The 18,654-nt window shown below is 32.5% G+C and overlaps 1 protein-coding gene across 1 annotated transcript; it reads left to right on the top strand.

The window, feature by feature from the left end:
* Positions 1–7: 7 nt before the first annotated feature.
* On the top strand, positions 8–2,281 carry LOC139086681 (techylectin-5B-like). Its single transcript, XM_070635260.1, has 5 exons — positions 8–265; positions 379–510; positions 922–1,109; positions 1,229–1,415; positions 1,707–2,281. The coding sequence occupies exons 1-5, from the start codon at positions 161–163 to the stop codon at positions 1,866–1,868; spliced, it is 774 nt and encodes a 257-aa protein (XP_070491361.1). The 5' UTR covers positions 8–160; the 3' UTR covers positions 1,869–2,281.
* The last annotated feature ends 16,373 nt before the right edge of the window (positions 2,282–18,654 follow it).

The raw sequence follows: 18,654 nt of genomic DNA, 5'->3' as shown, positions 1-18,654 counted from the left end.
CGAGAATGAGAATTTGCCTATTATAAAATTACCAGTTTTTCCAGCGGATTCTCCAACAAGAAGAACGAACATCGATGATTCAAATTATAGTTCATCAACCTTCCAAACTTAACTAAGTCCTATTAGAGATGATGAACTCAAATCACAATTTAGTGAGAAAATGGTCTCACGTAAAGATGGAATTGTATTTCCTAGTATTAAAAATAAACCATCAAATATTGATACAACCTTCACAAGTGATACTCTGTCTTATAAAGACATTAAAGTGAGTAATTTGATTAATTAACATTTTTTTTATACGCACATTAGTGGGATTAAGTCAAGAGAAATTGAATTGACATAATGGAATTTTATTTTGAACAATGAAATGTTTTACAGGGATTTTCATGTACGGAATTGTTGAATGCAGGCATGCGACAATCCGGTGTGTATTATCTACAGATCCGTGGATCAACTTATTGGTTTTTGAAAGTCTTTTGTGAACAAGAAATTGCTGATGGCGGATGGACGGTAAGGAAAAAAAATTAAATTTAGTTGTTTTGTGTGGGAAATTGCATAAAATGTAACATAGCTGCGGCATGCTTTTGGGCATTATTTTCGGTGTCAATTATTAAAGTCGAGTTATTTGTCGCATTTCCGACTTTCTTTCCTTCATTTATTCTCTGAATATTATCGAAATGGTAGTCATGTAACATTATTGCTTATTTATAATTATGAAAGTTTCTTTAGTTCGCTTTAAATAGTTTTAAATATTTGACATGATACATTTTTGACATATTGACATGCAAGAAAACGAAATTATTTTAGTATTTTTACGACCGTACACAACAATGAGTAAGAAGAAAAGTTGTGGTCATTTCAATCATGTTGAACAAAACAACAGAGATAAAGTAGTAACTGATTATTAATAATTTTTTGCAGGTAATTCAACGTCGTGATGATTTTGGCGAGCCACGAGAGAATTTCAATCGTGATTGGGCTGATTACAAAAATGGATTTGGTGATCCGGCCAAGGAGTTTTGGATGGGAAATGAAAACATTTATATGCTAACAAATAACGAAGATTATGCATTGCGCATTGAACTAGAGGACTTTGAGGGCAATAAGAGGTCAATATCACATTCACATTCCACTAATTTGACTAAATCAGATTAAATAATGTCTAACCTCGAACTGCATTTTGACACATTTTATTAATTAACTGTCTATTAATTAAAAAACATTCCAGATATGCCCAATATTCGCACTTCAAAGTCTATCCAGAAGCCGACTATTACAAGCTCGAGATTGATGGATATGAAGGAAATGCCGGCGACTCATTGAATGACCCATGGCATGGTTCAAATAACAGCCCATTTTCCACATACAATCGAGATAATGACAGAAGTTCACTGAATTGCGCCAGCATGCTCAAGGTTTGTTAATAAAATTGAATTGAATTTTTGCCGTTGAATTAATTACTGGTTGTCTGTCACCAATATATATAATCAGATTTATAGTCGATAGAACTACTTGCATATAAAGTATTTTTAGGGCCAACAGCAAAGTTTATTTGCTTAGGGCTTAAATCATTTTTTTCGAGGCTTAACGTCAAGGACTGATTGTAATGAGAACACTTGTCATTATCATACAGCATTGCTGCACATTGAATATACATTTCAAGTTACTTGTGCATTATTATTTATGATTATTGTTTCTATTTACAGGGTGGATGGTGGTGGAAGAGTTGTGGTCGAGGATTAAACGGTCCAAGTCCGAGTATCGATAGCCTGTCAAAAGGCGGAATCGTTTGGTTTCAATGGAATGGATATGATTATGCTCTCAAAAAGACTGTAATGATGATGAAGCCTGTATCAAAAATGACATAAAATGTTCATTTCTATAAAACACAAAAAATCATTAATAAGTTCCAATTATGGGATATAATCTAACAATGTTATTGCTAGACGTAATAACAAATCAAGCATGTTTGCTTTATAATTCAAGGTCCAGCATTATGTAGTTGAAAAGACACATGTTAATCCTATTGTTCTCTTAAACCATTCTCTCTAAGTGTCCCGTGCGAGAAAATAACAAGATTAAACCTCAAAACATGCTAATTTATAATTTATGCCATAATAACATTAGCATTCAATTTTTTTTTTTGTCATTTCTGTTCACATCAGCGTGTGGAGCATTCGCAAAAATCTTTTAGTGGATTATCTTTAATAATAAGGATGATGTTGATTGGTTCAGTTGTCTGTCTGTCATGAGGATCATTTTCGATGCATATGTCGAGCATATGAAGCCGAATAGCATAAGTTTGTTGATCGATCCAAAATCCGAATCAAGGCTAACGTCAGTCTGGCATGGTGTCGGATTTAAATCGAAACTGCCACCAAGATAGAGTAACGTCGGTCTGGGGTCGGAGTTTTGTTCGATTTGCTGATTTGTGGTAAACGAGTTGTGGTCATCAACATCGTGCGTCCAATATTTAGGATATGGTTAGGATCGAACAGATCCTAACACAAAATGAATATACTAACCTTAACTTTAATTGAACATGCTCAATTTTGTGAGCATACTCTTCATACATGACTATATAGGGACATCCTTTTCTAGTTTAATTTCCGTTCCTTAAACACCATTACCAGCTTCCAATTACAATAAAGCAGTCTAAATACCCAAACATGTAGCAGAATTTGTAATATTCATTAAGATCGTACTTATAGAGTCATAACAAGTAATATGTAACATTTTTGTTAATTGAGATTTCAGTCTCGATGCCTAAATGGATGTGTTACCGGTATTCAGCAGTTGGTACTGCCTAAAATTAAATTCAAGTATTCGAAATCTTAATTGCAGTAGAAAGACACTAAGCTTTGCTTATTATATTTCAAAATAATGCGCTTAAGCTTATCAATTCCAACAACATCACTTACCAGCTACATCTACATCCATCTTATTCTATCAAAACAAAAAAAGAGTTATTAGAATTGCAAACAAATCGTTTTTTTTTAACGGTCAAAAACAATTATTCGATGCTCTTTGTAATTTCAATCATTTAAAGAGTCAACATTATTCGCGTACCGAGATACTGAGAAAAAATAATGAATGGAACGTCCCACGCTTCGTGACATTGATCATTTTTTATCATTCATACTAATTGTCAATTGTCTTGAGTGTCTATACGGAATACGAAAAATAAAATGAAAAGAAGCAGACGAAAATAAACAAACTTAACAAAAAACATAATGTTTACAGATGAAAATTCCATTATAGTCATTATTTTTCAGGACAGTTACGGAATCTTAATAATTTTTCATGTTTTAAATTTTTTTCGTATGTACGTGCCTCTATTGTTATAAATAATTTGACACTGACCTTCATTTACACAAAATTGTGACAATTGGAATATAAATGCTTGAAGATCATAATAATAATTAAATTAAATTAAGAAGAATTGTTAATTTTTCACAATTAAATCATGTAAATAAATGACCTAGTCTGAATGATGGACTAAATTAAGCTTTGATGAGCAATTAACTGGAGCTTAACTGAATTTTTGATTTTGTTAATTAAGGGACATTTTTAATTTTTATTTAAATAGGTGTCACCTTAGGTTAGATCTTGAGTAAATAGAGCTGATTCATAATCTGAGCTGTAATACTGAATGAATTAGTAAATATTTAAGAGTGAAAAACAACAGATGGTCCAGCATGGAATCCGTCAAATTTGAGCTACGCCGATACATCATATAACACCTAATCTAATTTACTTTGGTGACATTCGCATCTATATTATCTGAATAGTGTGAAGAGGATTAAAGCTGGTCATGACTGGTCAGTACCTCTATGATCGAGTGTCTGAGATCTCTAATCGAGCTCCTATCTATATCACCCATTTGAAGATGCGGGTTCAATGTTTCGAAACAAATTTTAGAATGGAATACTGTTTATACTCAAAGAAACATAGAGACTTCTATGCCTAATTTAAAATGCAGAACATAGACGGAAGCTTTTTAGTTCAAAACTGCTGAAAACGGCAACGATTTTATTAAACTTTATCCAATTCAGACATGAAAACTTTGAAAACAGTGAATAATCTTAAACATATTTTGGGAATAGCTTTGAATATATTCCAACATTTCAAAGTCTTGACATCATTATATTGAAGCTCTTATACTAAAACACTTTGAATCGGGAATTGGCAATTGTTTCTCAACGATAGAGCTGGTTTTAGTGACACTATGGGAGATCATGAATCACAATTGATCTGTTCGGACACCGAAATAAGTAACTAAGTAAGTTAACTGGAGCTCCTAACTTCAATTTAAGAATTTTTACAGAATTTGTCTCAAAATATTTTTTCAACGACAAGAATCGCAGAGCTTTCAGCTTATCACATCGCTTTACATTACGTCATTTAAATCGAACCTTGTTACATGATCATTTAAGCTTAAATAATCAATTTCAACCCCTTATTCACAATTTAATTCCAAAAACTACGCAAATTGCTTTGTTTTTCAGCCTTAACTTAATTTAAATTTCTCTGAACGAGCGTTCAAAACATTTCCAGCAAATCACATTAACTCTATAACATTTTTCATGTTATTTACCATACACATTTTGTTGTTTAAAATTTACAATTTCTTTGCATGAAAAGTCACTGCGACATTATGCATTTCACTTGAATAGATAATTTTCCAGCATCAACAACTGTCGCCATAAGTCACTCGCATTAATAATTAAATTACATGATCTGGGTCAAAAAATCTTGTTTTTTGCGTATTGCATGAGAAAAAAAAAAGTTCAGCACAAAATTAAGTGCAGAAATGTTATAAGCAACTGTATGAGTTATTGCGTAAAAATCAGGGAGAAAAAGAGAGATGTTGATTTAATTAAATGGAATAAAGTGTGTAAATACATATTTCATTTAATATGGAAAATTCGATGCTTAAAGCAGCTGTTTTTTTGGAATTAAATATTGTTTTTAAGCTAAAAGTGGGACATGAAAGTTATAATTTTACTATAATAAACATGAGTCAAACTACATTTTAAGAATTTTGCAGACTTAATCAAAATCATTACCTATTTCTTATTAAAAAATGAATTATTTTAATCATATGGACTTACATTTCGCTCCATTAACGCACAATTAAATCAACTCAATACGATAATGCAAAATTACATATTATTCAATGTATATTGTCATTCTTAAAAAAACGAGAGCAGAATGAAAACATTTTATATTGAAACCATAATAATAGTGAACACGTGGATTATTAAGTTTTTTTGTTGCATATGTTTTTATGTATTTTTTATGTTTTGATGAAATTTTTAAATAACATTTTGTCTGTCAGTCTGGTCATACTTTATGACTACCTCTATAATGCTTTTATTCACGTAAGTTGATGTTTGAGTTCAATGACCAAGCAACTAACTTGATTTGTGAAATATATTATTGAATGCGATCAATACAAGTGCTATGATTTGTTGTTGTCCCACCACAACTTTTTGGAGTTGAAGAAACTTTCGAGGATTTATTTTCAAATTATGAAGATTTTGGTTAATCGTTTGGATATTACGTTAATTTGAAGCAATTCTTGTATTTCTTTTAGAGACACTTACTTACTTCCTTGGCTGGGCGCACGAGGGCCCATTGCCGCGCATAGGGAATGTCTTAAGACAGCTCTATCCTTCGAAACCTTCTGCTAGTTCGGGATATTAAGGACTCTAGTGTAACACATCCAATCCAGGAATTCTTCGAGACAGTAGAGCTCGAATTCGACTTGAATTTCACATGAAGTCTTTTTAATTCAAATTTCGAGTAGACATACAGCTTTGAAAAACAGTTTGTGATTTCAAATGATTGCCAGATCTAGGCGTCATCTAAGGAAGGTCATGGATCACAATTGATCTATACATCAAACAAAGCATGTAAGTAAACTAAGTCTTGTATTTCTTGCTCTCTTAACCTCTCACCCTAAATTGCTGCGTCATTACATATAGGATGTAAAATCTAGTTTGCTTGTTATATCCAAAACTCAAAAGTCAATCAGATGTTTGTCTAATTTTCATCGACAAGATAAAATGATTGTAAAGAAAGTGAAATTTTTTAATCTGGAAAGGATGTCAGAGCCTCTAACTTAGAGACTAAGCTGTGTCATGAATTAGAGAAATTGAAACATTTTTGAATAAATTTGACAGCATCTAAGACACTTTACCAAGGCTAATTATACTTTCATTTTGAACCAGAACTTGTTTGCATCCTTTGCTAGTCTTACAGATCAATGGTGATCCATGACTTCTCTAAAGCTGGTTCTATCGTTGACTTTCGTCTATATTTTACCCATACCGTGTTCAATACTGTCTCTATCAATAACTTCCATTCAAGAGCTCTTAGGTCAGCCGCTTGAATGTCCTAGTAGTACAGAACCTTAACATTACTTATGCCACATAACAAAATGCGTTCAAGACATTGTCGTTATTCCAATTTTTATTGTTTGTATTAAATATCTTACGAACGGGTCATTAAATAAATGTATGCATTGTAATTTTTCTGCAATATCTTTTCATTTAATAAAAGAATCAATAAATGAGGAGATTATAATGATAAACTTCAGCGTATGAATTGACAATGAACTTAAAAAGCAGTAAAAAAGAGCTAGACTGAGATAATCTCTCAGTTGTTTATAAAATCATTATGCAAATTTTTTTTCTTCTCTGTTAAAAAGCAATTTAATAGAGTTTGGCAAATACACATATTTATAGGCTTGAATAAAAAATAGTTACATTTACAGTAGATCGATAATGAGTTGAATATACATAAATAAATAATTGATTAAGTACTTTCTGATAAGTTAACAAAAATAAATAAATATTTCCTTTTGAATTGAGACATGAAATTATCGTAAATTTTGATTCAAGGTTTGGAAGTCTTGAAAGGAAATTGAATGAAAAATCAAAATTTAACGGATTTTGAGAATTTTAATTCTAACGGTTTTTAAAAAATCAAATCGAACTGGTTTTTCAAATTCGAAATTTAAAGAATTTTAGAATTGAAATTTTAACGGATTTTGAGGATTGAAATTTTAACAAGTTTTTTAAAAATTTGAATTTCTTTGATTTTTGAATGTTTTACAGACAAGCATAAATTTTGTCAAATGTCCGAACTATGACCATTATCCATTGAATAAAATTCATATCAAGTGAAATATCATCTAATTAAAAATCGAAGGTATGGAAATATTTTACGCAATATTTCTTCACAAAAAAAAAAACGTTACTTATGGAGCATAGAGTATGTAGTATTTTAACTATCTATGTACACATTTGAGATTTCGATCTAAATTCAATTTAAAAAAGCATATATGCTGACTGTATAGAGAGAGAGAGAAAAAGATATTTATTTCATTTCAATCGAGCATGGAAAGCAATTAAACATGCATCAAGCAACATGTAAGTATATATGCAAATTGAGGCGGTTGCAATAAATGGAAAAATTATAGGTGCCATAATACAAGCAATTATATCAATGCAATTTTATTCAATTTGTTTATAAGCAAATAAAAAATTGTGCTCATTAAATTCACATTTTTTTAACTGTCCATACGCACCGCGTACCGTACATTAAACTATTTCACTTACTAACTTACTTTCTTGGTCAATAATCAGTCTTATGAGTGACTGACTTCAACTATATTTCCACTCACTCATTTCATATTAAAATCCATTTATGCCAAGTGTCGCAATTTGCTTCTAATAGTACCGCCTTCTACTCGACTTATGATCACCTCTTTTATGGATTTACTTTGTGTACTGTATATAGAGCTTGGATTTATTAGAAGAAAAAAAGTGAACTACATCAGTAGTTGCTTTTACAATAGACACGAGTGAACAAAAATGGTGAACTTTGGCTTTTTGATATTTTGCAAGGGATGGGAACTTAAGAGTAAACTAAGCTAGCTTCTTATTTGATCAACAAGTTGACCAACTGATTTATATTAGAAAGGCGAAATGCTGACATCTGGCTAGTATTATACTGGTTTGAGGCAATATTCGGTCAATCCACCCAAACTCATGACGACACGAGACCAGATTTTTCGCTTTTTTTAGGTCGTGTAACTACCGGGAACATGCTAACATGGCACCGTAATGCACCAAGGCATAGCTCGAGGTCGACTTACATTTTGTATGGAAAAGTCAACTTGACGTCATTTAATATCCCAGTCGACTTCGAGTTCTGCACCAAGGTACCATGAAAGCATGCTCTTTGTCTGATGACAACAGGCTAATTAAGTTTAGACTGATAACCACAATTAGGCAATCGATTAAAAATGCGACACCAAATCAGAGTTAGAATCTCTTGAAATTCGATATTAGGTCAGAGTGACACAAAGAAGTTATTTTAAGAAATGAGATATCTCAACCACAGGATGCCTGCTTCACAATCAACATAATTCTCAGAGCATCTACTACAATTCTATTTACTAAATTAACAATCCAGTATAGCAGCCAATCCATTTTTGAATCAGTTCAAGAATCTTAAACACAAACCCAACAGTGCCATGCCCCATATTTTCTCAATGTTTCACAAGAAAAATAAAAATTTAAAGTCAGCATTTTATTGCCCATTGATTTGACATTTTGCCATTATCAATACACGATTTTTCTCTGTTGCATTCTTTCTCGTCCGCTCGAGTTCGTGATGGAATTTTTTTTGGTTTTACGAAATATTTAAGGTAAATAATCACGTTATTATGGTCATTTGAGCGAACCCTATATTATGTGCTATGCTAATTTTACTATTAAGAAATTCTTCATAACATAAAAATATAAATTATTATTATTGATTCACGAGTGGGTCTTTAATAATTTATATTTTAAAGAAATTACACCATACTCACTGAACCACAGCAAATCGATTGACATAAAGGGTTTCGGTTGCTTAAGAAGCTTATTAGCTTATGAATTCTGTACTCAAAATTCATGATCGAATTTCTTTAAGAAATCTGATGGGTGAGAGATAATTGTCATTAACTGTACATGATATTTTATAATAGCATGAGGAGTTCTTGGGCAATTTTAAGCACCTCTCAAATTAAGCTATAAGATCATATGGTGAAAATTTCATCATGTCAGTTTTAAAAAGTAATCTTTATAAATTTCACAGTTACATATACTTCACGTAGCGAGCTTTGGTGTCAATTTCCTATTAACAAATTGAGTCTAGTTGTGACTTGAGTTTCCTTGTAATGACATTTGACTTTTTATAGACTCGATTTTTTGCATTAAACATGAAATTATAAATTGTTTCTTCAGTTGGTCAAGTGGACTTGCTCAAATGTTGGCAATTCCAAGACAATCTAAAAAAAACCAAAAAAATTCTTTCTGTATAGCCTCGGTCGAATTATTCTATACCTTTCTTGTACCAGCATAAATGTAGCTTGTATTAGATATTTATGATAAATTTCGACATGTTATTCAACAACTGCTGGCATGCTTACTACCCTCTAATTTTCCACACCTTATTACATATTTCACACATCGTTGGTCATAATTACTCAGAGCTACAAGAATTTTGCTTAAAATATTTAGTATTTTTTAAAATTCAGCATGAATTTGAAGGAGTAACACTTAAATGATTATTTATTGCAATCCAAGCACGTAAAACGGTCGCGTCAATCTTATTTGGTGATATCAAGGGTTACATTATGACATAGGTGTAGTCAAGAGAGGTTCAAGTATTTATTTTAATTTTTAGCTACGCCTTAAGTCTTATGAAGTCTTCAATTAGTTATTTGATCCAGAATTGGCAGGTTTTTGTCAATGCAATGTACCTAGACACAATTTATGTGTCGTAAATACACAAACCGAGTTGATTTTGACTAGAAATATCGAAAAACCACACGAATCCGACTAGATCTTTTCTTGGATCAAACCGAGACGTTCGGATTGGTTGACGGAGGGTCTAGTCACTGTACTACTGCTAGTTTTGTGCTGTTTTCCGAATAGACAGGACTTCATTTAATAAGGCCTTTTTTTGAGTCTCTTTTTTTGAACTTTTGGAGTCTAAATTCTCAAGGTCCTGTCAATTCTGATTTCATCAACTTCATAGACTGACTCAGTCTTTCTCAGACCACCATTTCTTCCAAAATATTTGACTTAACTTAATATGGGGCTGTTCACTTGCGGAACGCCAAAAATCTACTTTTGACTCCACTCCTAAGAGTGTTCTGTAATAAGTGAATGGACCCTAAGTGAATGACTCCTTAATGCCTTAATTTTGAACTATCTAATCATATTATAGACACTGATATACGCCGTGGGTCAGAAAACTTAACAGTAAACAAATTAAAATCAATCATACTCTATATTGAAGCTCAAATATCAGAAATGACACACCAACTCATAAATCCCAGCGCAATAGCATCGTTTAATCTATAATTCAACTACCTTTAGGATAAGAAACACACCCCAAAATGTCAATTAGCCTATTTAGCTTGATACTAATTATATATCTCAACTTCTATGTTTTTAAATTACACGGAATACTGGCTGAATACCCCGTTATTACAACCACTTTAAAATATCATAATAATAATTTATTGAATCGTACGACTTTGTATTTAAACAAACTTTATAATGAAGCTGTTGAGCTTAGCGAAAAATAATTCTGAAAATTTAAAAATCAATAAAAAATATTTCATTAAAGATGTTCGTCAATTAATGCCAATAATTTACATTAATAAGCAGCAATTTGTGAAAGTTGCAAAAGATAATTAATTTATTAAGCCTCAATAAAAGATGTTTTCAATAATGTTACTTGCTTAAGATGTTCAGTAATGATTATTGGCTATAAAGTCATCTTTAAGAGTGAAAAGGAGAAAATCTTGCATTTCTGGTAAGAAAGTGAATAACTTTAGAGTTTATGGAAAAAGTAATAATCTTCAGGAAATCCTCAAAATGCGTGGGACATAAGTTGACAGTCGTTGATGTGTCGTTGATGTTTGCAGATTTTGAATTATGGGATGTCTTAGCGATTGACAGTTTTGGGTGGATTAAGCTTAGTTTTTTTTGGCAATATTTGCAGTTGTGTATTAAGCAGTGGAAACAGTTTGTGAGATAGGAACTAGAGTTTAATGTAGTCATGGAATAAGAATGTCGGTGTGCTCCCAAAAAATCTATAAACGCAAATTATTTCCAGAACCTTCATCCATCCTGTCTCAAAACATGTATGTATTTGCAAGATCGAAAGCTTATTCACTTTGCACATACTAGATGAGGATGCTTGTGAGCTTTGATCTCACCTTACTCTGGTCTTTAGTGCACACGCTTTGCATGCTAAGGTTAGTTAAATATCCCTCAAATTAACTTCCCCGAACGGCATAAATGAATAAAGCTCCACCATGGAGCTTTTAAGGATCTTTTCAGGCTGCACGAAAGCTCTTTTATTAATACTAAATGGAAGCAGCCGTCATTAGGCTTCTATACAGCTGCTAAATAGAAGCAGCTTCCATTTGATGTCAATAAAAGAGGTTAGCCTTCTTCATTCGTGTTTCTCGGTTACTACAAAGTAAAAAGTAATCCAGTAACTCAAATCTGACACTCAATCGTATTTCTAGTCTTTAATGTTAATTATCTACACGAAAAGATATTCTCACGCCATAAATTATTGAATGAAAAAAATTCAAATAAATTATTTATTTAATTTTTGATTAAAATATCACGATAAAATTGGTCCGAAAACAGACAAAATTAATTCCTTGGGGTGTTTACAAACAGAGTAAAAATTTCAATAACTTCCTCTCAAGTTGAATAAGTTGTACACTAAAATATGCCGAGTAAGGCTTTTGATATAATATAAAAATTATACTACATTTTTCAATTTTATTCCCTAGGGGTAAAAGTATATTTTTGTTTTATATAATGACCAAGCATATAAATCTGTGTTATAGATATAGTTTGTAATAAATTTGAGTTCATTACTGAAGGCATTTGCGAAAGTTATGCAATTTAACAAATCATTTGACCTTCTTATCGATAATTCTTTCACCACAAATAAATCATATGAATGGAAAAATTAAAATTGAATAAAAAAATAAATATAAATATGCTGAAATGTTGCAGACACTAAAAGACATAATTAGGAACATGATGCATGGTTGGAATGTCATATTGTCAATTTATCAATGCACCCACATAGTGCCCTCAAAAACAATAACAGAAATAAAAAGTCTAATAGACATGAAAATTAAAAAAAATTAATTTTACAGCAGCATACTTGCTTGATGCAATAATAATTGATCACGACTTTAGTTTTTCCACAGGAAAATGCATAGATATACGACAAAAAGTTCGAAATGCTGAGATTATTATTATGTGCCCGAGTGTACAAAGAGCACGCTACGAGCATGCTCATATTTTCGCTGAGCACGCTAGTGTGAGCATGCTCTTTCATACAAAACCTGATGTCACTACTTTACGCTTCTGAGCACGCTCAGAGAGCATGCTCTTTTAACGTGCTCAGAGCACATCGTGAGCATGCTCTAGAATGTGGTGTGACATAAGACATTTTTTGAAAAGTGTCATGTGACATAAAGTTGAGCATGCTCAGAGCATACTTAGGAGCATGCTCAACGAGCATACTTAGGAGCATGCTCAATGAGCATACTCAAGAGTATGCTCACTGAGTATGCTCTAGAGCGTGCTCACTAAGCATGCATAAATATGCAAAATTTAAAAAAAATTAATTAATTTCACTTAGAGAGAGAGAGAGAGCACTTTTTTAATCCTATAATATTAGTACTATTAGAAAAAGTTATTGTAATAAATCCTGTTTAATTAATAAATCTGAAAAAACCAAAGTTAGAAAATTTCGCTTTTACCTAGGTTCGAACCTGAGACCGCTTCGTTGCTCTATGAGACCATCGCCTTAACCATTACGCCACCGATGTATTTTACCTAATAGTTTATATATGGCAAAAACCATATATAAATGTTATGTATTTTACTGATTAATTTTAAGAGTTTTTGGTTATTTTTCTCGGTGTTTCACTGTATTTTCAGGTGGATAATTTTCAAAGATTTTTCCAAGATTTTCCACATTTCCACGTTGTGCTCAGGATGTGCTCTTGAGCATGCTCAAAGATGTGCTCAGGTGAGCATGCTAAAATTTCATAAACCAAATTTCCACGCTGTGCTCAGGATGTGCTCTTGAGCATGCTCAACGATGTGCTCAGGTGAGCATGGTAAAATTTCATAAACCAAATTTCCACGCTGTGCTCAGGATGTGCTCTTGAGCATGCTCAACGATGTGCTCAGGTGAGCATGCTGAAATTTCACAAACCACATTTTCTTGTTGTGCTCAGAGTGTGCTCTTGAGCATGCTCAACGATGTGCTCAGGTGAGCATGCTGAAATTTCATAAACCACATTTTCTCGTTGTGCTCAGAGTGTGCTCTTGAGCATGCTCAACGATGTGCTCAGGTGAGCATGCTGAAATTTCACAAACCACATTTTCTTGTTGTGCTCAGAGTGTGCTCTTGAGCATGCTCAACGATGTGCTCAGGTGAGCATGCTGAATTTTCATAAACCACATTTTCTTGTTGTGCTCAGAGTGTGCTCTTGAGCATGCTCAACGATGTGCTCAGGTGAGCATGCTGAAATTTCATAAACCACATTTTCTTGTTGTGCTCAGAGTGTGCTCTTGAGCATGCTCAACGATGTGCTCAGGTGAGCATGCTAATATTTAAAATGCCATTTTGCATGAGCATGCTTAAGATGTGCTCAAGAGCATGCTCAATAGTGTGCTCAGGTGAGTACATCAAAATTTTGATTTTGAGTATGCTCATGAGCATGCTCAGGTGAACGTGCTCACCTGAGCACGCTCAAAAAATTTTTTTATTTTTCGAGAGCACATTCAGAGTGTGCTCATGAGCGTGCTCAGTTGAGCATGCTATGGTGAGCACGTAAAACGATGAATTTGAGCATGCTCAGAAGCGTGCTCACAAAACTGAGCACGCTCTTTGTATACTCGGGGTGATATATATCTATGCATTAGCATTAGAGCGACTTGTGTTATGACGCTGGAACGTGATAACTCATTGCAAGTTATAACTCATACTTATTTATATATTTGATAAACAATATGTAGTATAAGATACGTGAGAACTTTATTCACTTGGAATGTGGTTGCAAAATGTGAACTTAGTGGCAAAAATTCAAAATTTATTTAGTTTATTCGAGTCATTTTTGAATTTTAGCTGGCCTGATCAGCGCACTATGTTTGCTAAGACATCGCTACGTCGCCTCATTAACTGCAAGAATCAAAGTTGCCCAGGCGGCATCGTATCTGCTGATTTGTGCCCATGTTTACGGTAAAAAGTACAGTTCACGTAAATATGGGCAGTGTAGTTCAATTTCTGTTATTAGGTTTTTATGCACCTACCCTCTACCCATCGTAACACTTTGTAACAAAATTACGAACCAAAATTCGAAATTCGTAATTTAACTAAAGCTATGGGGTCATTAATGAAGTTGGGATCATTATTAAAGTTGAGGTCATTAAGGGTAAAGAAGCCCTTCCAATCTGTAACACATTCCAGCAATCACAGCACTTAAATTTTCAGAGTCGATCTAAATTTTGGAGTTGAGTCAACTTTTCGATCCAAAATCCGAGTCGACTTCGAGCTCTGGCAACAACTATTTAGACAAGGCAACTATGTAGAAAACAACATTTCAGCCAACTATTTCAACTATTCAATCCCACAATAAGCTGTAGATAGATGACTAGATGACATGCATACAATGCAATAGAAGAAATAAAGAATTAAAAACGCGATAATAATTGCATTCATTATTGTCACAGAAGTCATGAAAGTCAGAATAGCGCGACACTGCTTGTGCAAAGTAATACATTTATTATCATTTCTTATAATCATTAAAAGTGCAGATGTTCAGAGTGTAATCCGAATTGATGACTCAAATTCAACCATGGAATATTCATTAATAAAGTCCTCAAAATTTTATCATGCACATGAGCATCAATGTGAAGATAAAGTCATGAATGAAAAGCATCTGACAAATTATTTTAATGATCAATTAAGGTGTTGTGTAAAGCCAGTAATCGAATGGAAAGGAAATGAATTGAATTCATGGATTAAGAGTATTAAGACTGTAAATGAACAAAATAATTGCACGGCATTGCGTGTCAATGAAGTTGAAATTTCATTACCATATTTGGACCAAACTGGAAGCAATTCATCAACTGTATATGCAGCTTCTATTCAATATAGAAGTAAAAATTTCAATTCATCAACATATCCGAACATCAATGGTACCGAAACAGACAAAAGACGCAATCTCAAAACACTTCAAAAATCAATGAAAGATTTCACACAGCATATTAAGTCTTCAATTGGAAATAGCAAGAAGGATGCTTTTCGTTGCTTTCTCGATATCATCTTATTGCCAATTGGAATAGCTTATTGCATACAAGACCATCATCGTAAGATTAACATCAACAATATTTACGTGATATAATCGTACTTTTTTCTGTGACTTTTTAAATAGCTATTTAGCGTTGCTTTTGCGAAACAAATGCGATATTTGATGGGTGGATGGATCAAAAGGTGTAAAGATAATTGAATATTTATGTATAAAAGAGACCAGAAATGGCAATCGATATTTTCTAAAATAAATTGATTTTTGTGGCAGGAAAGCAGAACCTGTAATAATTGATTAACGTTTGAATGCCAGTAGAGTAACCTAAGTTTGTTGACCGAGAACCTGTATTGCTGTCATACAAACCAGAAATGCACATACCTACAAAGTTGCACAACTTTCAATGATAAATGATTAAAAGCCAACATTCCTTTCTATTAATAATAAAGCATTAACTTTCATATTGGGATGTGCTAGGAAAAAAGACCTGAAAAATGACACTCAGCTACAGTCAGGGCAAGAGTAAACAAAATGATAATAATCGAATATAATCATATGTGGGAAGTTAAGCGTTTAAACTTTTTTTAATACAACACACTTGACAGAAAAAAAAGCTACGAACTTATCAGATTAAGTGAGACTTGTTTGAAGAGCTCATAACATCAACAAAAATCAGCCAGTCAACGGGTAAACATAATTCTTTCTTTTGATGAATTGTAAAGTCTATGAATGTTAGAGAAATTTTAATTTTTTTTATAAAGGCACGAATACGTCAACGTGTGCGGTGAAATTTTGCCATTCATTGCGCAAATAGACATAGACATATGTAGAAGAAATGAATAAAATATATAAAAAATAAATCATGAAGTGTGCGGAAAAGCAAAATGAATGAAAGCACACAAACATCAGCGATTAACCTGCGTGTCATCAAGCAAGTTGTGATATAAACAGGAGGAACAAAAAGATGACAAAAATTTCACTATTTAAATAAAATAAAAATTCTTCACTTTTGTTTGATGATTGGTAGATATATCATATTGCAAATTGATTGTTTGATTATTTTTTCATTGATGTGGTTTGGTTGCGCCTATATTACGCGTATCTTTACTACTTTCTTTCCTTATTCTCTCTGATTTTTTCTCTGTTATTAATCATGTTAGCTTATGTTACACTGAGGAAATGAAGGAAGATAAGGTTTAGTTGAATGATTGTCATATGATGTTGAATGAAGCGCTGTTTTGTTGAATATTCTTGCAGTTCCCAAACAAGCAATGACCATTCTTAGATGAGCTTAAAAGTACAATCAATAAAATAGTAAACTTAGTCAAAATAATTAAGAATACTCAATATTGTAAGCATAATCCTGCAACGTCTCAAAGTTTCTAATTCCCAGCATTTTTGCATCATTGCACAAAGGAATCACAAGACCTTAATTTCTTAACTACATATATTTGCAATCTCGTAATTCGATAGACTAAAATTTTGATATTCAAATATTTCTTTTGAACTAGTTTTTGAAGTCATTGAACTTAATTTTGGAGTTTTGATCTAATTTTGAAGTTTGCATTTTAATTTATCAATTTTAAAAAATTCAAAACCTATCCCAAATTACACAAATCTGTTAATCGATCAAAAATATGACCACATGCTAGCGCGACTCTGATTTGGTGCCAAATTCGGTTTCAAATGATTCATACTGTCCTGGATCCGAATTTTTTGATCGATTAACCGCAATTCGCTATTCGATAATTTGCGATATTCAGGCTTATTTGACATTCAGACAAATTAACGACAATAAATAAAATTTTTCCCATTTCTCAACCGTATTAAAAAAATGATTTACGATCCGGTGAGTAGTTTATCGTAAAATTTTCATAGTTTTTTCAAAAAATGTGTCAAAAACTTTTCATAATTATTATAAATCTTCTCTTCATCTTTCCCTACACTTGATCAATCTTGAATCCATAATCGAGCTGTTTATTATTTTTTTTTTTGTTGTTGATATTTTATAGCCATAAAACAGATTATTAACATTAATGTTGCATGAATTTACACACTAGTTTTATGAGTTATTATTTTTTATGATCAAGTCAATTATGGACTGAGCTTAATTAGATCTTTTGTTATCTTTAGCATTTGTTATCTAAAATTAATTTTTTGCAATCTATAACTGCATAATTTCCTCATTATCTCCAAACTTTTTAACCTATTCGAATGACTTTTATCACATTTTGAATCGTGCGATTTTGCAAGGATTTCATTCGATTTCATGGCTTAAGAATTGATGGGATCATGTCTAGTTTGAGGACAGAAGCTATCAAAAATTAATAAATTTAAATTGCAAAATTGTTGCGTAGATGAATTTTCTATAAATAACGTCGATGACATTTTAAGTTCATCGATGCACAAATTTATGAGGTTTTTGTGTCACGACTGATTTAAGTTAATAAGCTGTAAATTATTAGATTTTAATGCTAATTTTTCTAAATTTTAAATAAGATTTAGAGCGGCTCCTCTGGTGACTTTAACATGATTTAGAAGATGGACATTTAAAAATGTCAAATTTTGAAAGTTTTAGGTTACTCTGAATAAATTTGATTTATTTATCATTCGTTAGCTGATTTACGCAAGAATAATTTACAGAAAAACTCCGCGAAATTGAATCGAATTGAATTATGAATCTATCGATAATTTCTTTATTTCATAATCGATGAAATTAAATTATGCACACTTGGAATGAGGAAGTTTAAAATAAACGTAAGACTGTTCTTCATGGTTTTAAATATTGTAGCATAAGGGAATTCGTAGCATCAAGCAATATGTAAATACCAGAGAGACTCTCAAGCGACACAAATTGAATGGGCTCCATCATGATTCCTTTAAGATTCCGTAATAACTGCTAATTTGTTGCAAACTAGACGTCACCTCCATTTAGAAGCCATATGATTGTCATACAAAAGTGTCTTTCAATTATAAAACGATGCTGATTGTCTGCTTGTGCCGCTCGGATGCAGAGTTGTGAAGCGGCCTGATTTTATCGGTCGCTGACATCAGCAATCACAACCCTGCTCGGATGAATAGCTTTTTTAGGCCGAAATCCAAATATTTAGGCCGAATTAAAGTTCATTAATCCAAAACCCGGCAGTGGACCGACGTGATTCTGGCAAGGTGTCGGATTTAAGCCGAATGTGGCATTAAGTTAGAATCATAAGTGTTTTTCAGTTTAGAAG

Source organism: Chironomus tepperi, unplaced genomic scaffold (assembly GCF_022539635.2).
Source record: "Chironomus tepperi strain 1889 unplaced genomic scaffold, CSIRO-AGI_Ctep_v1 contig_87, whole genome shotgun sequence".
Lineage (NCBI taxonomy): Eukaryota > Metazoa > Arthropoda > Insecta > Diptera > Chironomidae > Chironomus > Chironomus tepperi.
This window is presented reverse-complemented; position numbering and strand designations above follow the sequence as displayed.

Coding starts and splice junctions, on each gene's coding strand:
- LOC139086681 (XM_070635260.1), top strand. CDS start 161: ATGGTCTCACGTAAAGATGGAATTGTATTTCCTAGTATTAAAAATAAA. Junction 511..921: donor TTGCTGATGGCGGATGGACG/GTAAGGAAAAAA, acceptor AATTTTTTGCAG/GTAATTCAACGTCGTGATGA. Junction 1,416..1,706: donor ATTGCGCCAGCATGCTCAAG/GTTTGTTAATAA, acceptor TTCTATTTACAG/GGTGGATGGTGGTGGAAGAG.